This window comes from Daktulosphaira vitifoliae, unplaced genomic scaffold, assembly GCF_025091365.1.
Source record: "Daktulosphaira vitifoliae isolate Bord-2020 unplaced genomic scaffold, ASM2509136v1 Scaffold_1, whole genome shotgun sequence".
NCBI lineage: Eukaryota > Metazoa > Arthropoda > Insecta > Hemiptera > Phylloxeridae > Daktulosphaira > Daktulosphaira vitifoliae.
In genome coordinates, this window is record NW_026099572.1 from 87,900,565 (window position 1) to 87,906,564 (window position 6,000).

Below are 6,000 nucleotides of genomic sequence, written 5' to 3' on the forward strand. Positions count from 1 at the left end.
AGCGTGACTAGTAATTACGCCCCTGTTGTGATTTAAAAAACATTAAATTTATTGTTTTTCAATATTTGATAATGTGTCCAAAAATATGTTCTCTTATAATTCAATAGCTTAGATTTTTATCAGTTAGTAACAAGATATTTAGTTTTTTAACCTTAAGTAGTTAAAGATTGAACAACTTTTAGTATGTATCTATTATATACACTTGATTTTTATCATAGAACAACAATTCTGTGATAAATGTATGTATTTCTGATAACAATTATGCAAATAATGATAAAGAATTTAAATTTAATAACATGGCAGTTTATCATTGTTTTTTTTTATGGAATCCATAGGTACATTTTATAGTTTTGTTTTACAATTATCTTTTTTATATATTTTTGTTATAAGGCAATGATACAACGTAATAATTAATTTCTCATTTTGAACTTGTCATTCTATGTCGAATACTAGTACTATGGAAGAACTCAGTCTGGTTTTAAAACCAGATAATGAAGATCGAAAAATAATATTTATCGAAGAAACGGGTACTAGTAAAGGTGATATTATCATTTCATTTTATTTATGGAGATTATTTAATAGAACTAATCATACAATTTCCATGATCGGTTTTCGAGATACCTTCGGTCATTATCACAGTCTTGGTATGAAATTACACTATAATTTACTGATAATGGTAAATAAAAATCGTTTTAAGTTTTCTGAAGGCAATTTATCAGTAAAATTTTTATACAGTCATTTAGAAAAACTCGTAGATGAGAACAAAAATGGTCCTATTTATTTAATTATTGATGACATTAGTATCCTTATGTTGATGAATGAATCTATTGAAAATATTATAGAATTTTTAATCTATGTTAAAAACCTTGAACGTATATATTTGATTTTTGGTTGCTGGAGAAATAAAGTTGATAACCTATCCAAGAGATTAGCTGCAGCAGCATCACACTTATCAGACTTAAAAATAGCATTAGCTCCATTAGCAACAGGTTTTTCTGATACTGCTACAGGTACTATGAGAATAACTTCTTTTGAATCAATATTCAATATTAACGATGTTTCTTACTTATATAAACTTTTTGATAATAATTTAACATTGAAACTTAACTCAGATAAAATAAGATGAATATTTTAGACCTGTATAAATAAATAACTTTTCTTAAATTATGTAATTTTAATAATAAAGAAAGTTCTACTAAAATTATTTGTATTATATTTATTTAAAAATATATCTAAGAAACAAACATATGATATAAATAATTTTATAAATAATAAAATTATATAGAAAAATTGCACTGAAATTAATTTTAATATCACATATTCATATTCTATTAATATAACTATTTTGTACAATGTATTTAATATATTAACAATATTTTAAAAGGTTTTTATCAAGAGAGAAGTTTATGGTTGTATCATTTTTTTAAAATAAGTTTAACTGAATGAAATAGTTTTAAAATTTTTGAAATAAATTTGCTTTGAAGATCTTTATAGTAATTGGAAATAAAATCTCAAATAAATATTTGAATTCAATAACATAAAAGATAAATAAGTCCATTAATTAAAATATAATTGAGTCGGTTTGATAATAGTATTACTAATATTATTAATAAACATAGGAACTTAATGAATTTATAAAACTTGTTTGGACTTCTTCTGAGACACTATTCAAAAAAAAAACTATATATTCGAAGATAAAAAAAATAGAAGGACTTTATTTTATACCCCTCGGGATACCATCACAATTATATATTACTATGACCTGAAAGATTTATACTCAAAGTATTGATTTGTATAAGTATATATTATACATCTTAAATCATAGTATTAGGCATAATAAAAATTATGTATTTTTCTTAATGACTAATGCTTGACATATACTTTTAATTAAAATTTCACAGCTTGGTTGTAGCCATGGTTCACCATCAACTTGAACAGGTAATTTCTGTAGCAACTTTATCTATATAAAATTATATAGAATACAAATACAAAAAATCATAAAAAGTCATAATACAAAAAAAAGTATAGCCAAAGAAGAATTAATTTACCCGAATAACTGATGCTTGACCAATTCTTATTGGTTCAGATAAACCTAATTTTAATTGAGCCATATGCATTGGAGATCGTATTCCAAGAACTTCTAACAAACCATCATTAATACTTTGTTCTCCAAAATCATTTCCATCACTATTACCCAATTTCCATAAATCTACACCAGCAGCCCATGAATTTATGTTGACAATAACAATAGATTCAAGGTCAGCTAGAGTTATTTTTTGATCATTAATATACAATTCAATTTTTTTAGAAAGACCTTTACACTGCTGTTCTAAAAATTGTTGTGTACCACATCCCAGATAAATAATTTTATTAAAAAGTGTACTATTAAATAAATAAAAGGGAGATATTCTAGTTTGATGAAAATTTAAAGCAATTTGAGCATCTAAACCTATTCCTATATAGTTGTACATAGTTATTGAATTAACAACTTTAATTTTCTTTAACACATTGCACATTACATCTACTTTCCAGCTAAAAACAAAATTTAATTCAATAATTAATTTTTAATTTTATTTAAATTTTTTTTTTTTTTAAATCAGGAGGGCATAGAAAATTTTCCTTGTAGATAGGGAATAAGAATACTTCCACAGCCCTTCTGCCAGTAGTAAGAGACGACTAATAAAGTTGTGTCTAAAAGTATGAAGAGTCCTGAACAGAACTTAGGCGGATTGTCTTATCTCAAATGTACAATATCAGGGACAAAAGATTAGAGGAAATAAAGTAGTTAGAAGCAAAGAAGGCCTAAAAGTTAAGTGTTTGATACCAGCAGGATAACTTATACTTTTTTTTGATACTTGCAGAAAAATGTCTTTAATTACTTTTATTAAAAGTATAGTTGAATTTAAATGAATAAAAATGAAAAAGTTTATTAATTTAAAAAATATATAGGTTTGTAAAAAAATTTTAAGGAGACTTAATTCTCAGTTTTATTATTTTTATATCTCTATGTCCCACTAATTCTTGCCAATATGTTAATAGAAAATATCTAAAATGCTCACCGATCAAATTTAACAATTGATATATTATTTATTGAATCCAATATAGACGACGAATTAATATTGCGAATATTTGCTCCCCAACCTAATACTCTTGATAAATCATTTCCAGTACCTAATGGAATTATTCCAACAGCTGGATCATTCTAATAAAATAATATAATTTATATTGACTGTAGTTACAAACTTATATTTTAAAAAAGTTAATTTTTATTTTGATACTTCAAGTTTGAGATTATAAATAGAATTGAGAACTCCTGCCACTGTTCCATCACCACCTGCTACTAATATGTATATATTATTTAAAGTAGAATTCTTCAACCATAATAATACTTTTTCAGGTGGATTTTCTATAACATCATATACTTGTATGGGATTAAGAATACGTCTGAAGTGCGACATTATTACAGATCCATCATTATTTCCAGATTTTTTATTTACTAAAAATAAATTTTTATTGCATAATTAAAATAGATAAGTAATCAAAAGATACTGAGATACCAAAAATGAATAAAGGTGTCCATATTGGCCAACTGGTACAAAGTACTTTTTCAATCATTTGTTTAGAAGTGTTGACTTTGTACTTATTATGTAATTTGACACAAAAAGGTGGCAATATATACTTTTTGTATTTACCAAAATCACATTTCTAATAATCCAAATATTTTCAAATAAATAAAACACAATATTGGAATAAAATAAATAAATATTTATAAGTGAGCAAGCTCTATAGGTAAGAAGGGAATATAGGCAAAGCCATATCCACAATATTTTTTAGTGGGGTCTAAATATGTATGTAAAAAATGCAAGAATTTTTTCCAAATTAGTTTTGAATAAAACAAACACTGTTAAATATTATGAAATTTAAAATTATTAAAATTTTTTTTTGAAAAGTCAAAATTGACTGATATAGTGCCAATTTATTGAAAAATACATATTTTTTTATTTGTTTGTATCTCTAAAAATATTAGAAATGGAAAAAAAAAGATAAATAGATAAAAACAATTGTTTTTGAATGTAAAATAAGAATTTTTTTTATGAAAATTTTAATAAAATATTACATTTAATAAGGTAAAAAATTGATTTTTTCATTTTCATTTTCATTTTTCTTGATGTCAAGGAGTGTTACAAATTTTTATGCTTCTTATTCATTCAAAAGTACACCCACAAAGCTGTTGTACATAATTAATTTGGAAAAAATTGATGCATTTTGAATTGTGCTACATAATTTTACATGAGTGGCAATATATGTATAGGATTGGTTTGAGTTTGTACATGTGTAACACCAGGTTGTGACATCTTTAATGATTTAGCAAATATTTTGTATTACTTTTTTTAAAAATTTTTTAGTTTTTAACTAAGTTAAAAGCATATTATTCAGTAATTGCCTCTAATAAGAAAAAAATTAATTTTTATTTTTTATTTTTTAAATAGTCATTTTCTATATACATTTCTAACTCTTATTTAAGAAAGTTTTTTTAAAAATTTTTTGGGTAATTACATTGTTTTTAATGTATTTTTGAATAATAATTATTAAGGATGATTATTATCCTCATAATTAATTCAAGTTTTTTTTAATAATCTGCCCGAGTACAGAAAGGATCAAAAGTACAATAAAATAGTAAAAAAAAATTTACCACATCTAAATATGATATACATCTTTCATGTGAAGTCCTTTGGCACCAGTTACATTGAAAAAAATTCCCTACAATATCAGATTCTTCTTCTGAACAATGCTCACAGATAACTGGGTATGATGTAAGTGCTAAATTAAAGATATATTAACTTATAATGAATTTCACAAAAAATAATAATGAATATTATTACATGTGACCCAATGATGAGAAAATGTTTTAGCTGACTTATTTGTACTAATAAGTTTGCATTTTATTCGCTTGTTCGCTTTTTTTAAACATATTAAATCAACAAGCAGGCCACAACTATCACAGTAACGTATATTAGATCCATGTATTAGAGTATCACATACACTACACACATGTGGATCCTAAAATAACACTTATAAATTTAATGACTAAAACTAGTAGGTTTAGTTCTTACATTTGATATAAATGAAGGTTTTTCAATCCACGTGTGGTACAAACAGTTTTTTTCACTGACATTAGTATAAGGGAATAATGACTTAAAAATTTTGATACTTGCAATAAAAACAACTGCAGCGATAAAAACAGTAATCAAACTTAACAATACTAAGTCATCCTCAATTGTATACATTATCATCTATAAATTAAATAAAAATAGTTTTATAATTATGTAATTATAATAATAGATAAAAATATTTCAAATAGTAAATAATCAAAAAGATAAAAATTGTCCATGAACTTACAAAACTTTTCAAATTATATTAATAACAAAACCTATTAGTGATGCGAGATTCACAGAAATGATGTCAAATCCTAATATGATACATAAAATGAAGGAAAATAGTTTGGCAGATAGTTTAAAATGTTTAACTAATTTTTATTTCAAAACCATTTCATATGATAGACAAAAAAACAGCAAAGTTGTTATAAATGATGGACGTCAGAATTTGAAATATGTGGAAACTATCATTGATATAACAAATATAATATCTCATTCAAATTCTTATCACAATTAATATTATTAAGTAGGTCTGTTTATTCTTGATTACGGGGATTGCCACGAACTGATAATGTTCCGATATTCATATACTCCGACAATGTAAAAAAATTCTCCGAATACATTTACTCCGACAACAATTACTGCGAATATCTCTTTATAAATATTTGAATTTTACTACAATACTTCAAATAGGACAATTAATTGATTTCTCTGAATAAAATTGACTCTGAAAATTGATAGTTTGCGAAATTGATTAATCAAATTTCGGAGTAGATGAATATTGTAGCAATTTAACATAAAATAGTGTTAAAATTATTTATCGTCTATTAACAATATTTATTAA

The 6,000-nt window shown here is 24.2% G+C and overlaps 2 protein-coding genes across 2 annotated transcripts; one reads left to right on the plus strand and one right to left on the minus strand.

Moving 5' to 3' along the window:
• The first annotated feature begins 272 nt into the window (after positions 1 to 272).
• LOC126896325 (uncharacterized) lies at positions 273 to 1,305 on the plus strand. The gene has a single exon (XM_050669007.1). It carries the CDS (start codon positions 440 to 442, stop codon positions 1,124 to 1,126), a length of 687 nt encoding a protein of 228 aa, XP_050524964.1. The 5' UTR covers positions 273 to 439; the 3' UTR covers positions 1,127 to 1,305.
• An 82-nt stretch (positions 1,306 to 1,387) lies between these two features.
• On the minus strand, positions 1,388 to 5,622 carry LOC126896305 (diacylglycerol kinase epsilon-like). Its single transcript, XM_050668971.1, has 9 exons — positions 5,401 to 5,622; positions 5,115 to 5,294; positions 4,884 to 5,061; positions 4,694 to 4,821; positions 3,558 to 3,705; positions 3,279 to 3,496; positions 3,060 to 3,202; positions 2,049 to 2,532; positions 1,388 to 1,960 (listed from the first exon to the last, which is right to left on the minus strand). Exons 2-9 carry the CDS (start codon positions 5,292 to 5,294, stop codon positions 1,844 to 1,846), a joined length of 1,596 nt encoding a protein of 531 aa, XP_050524928.1. The 5' UTR covers positions 5,401 to 5,622; the 3' UTR covers positions 1,388 to 1,843.
• Between the last annotated feature and the right edge of the window lie 378 nt (positions 5,623 to 6,000).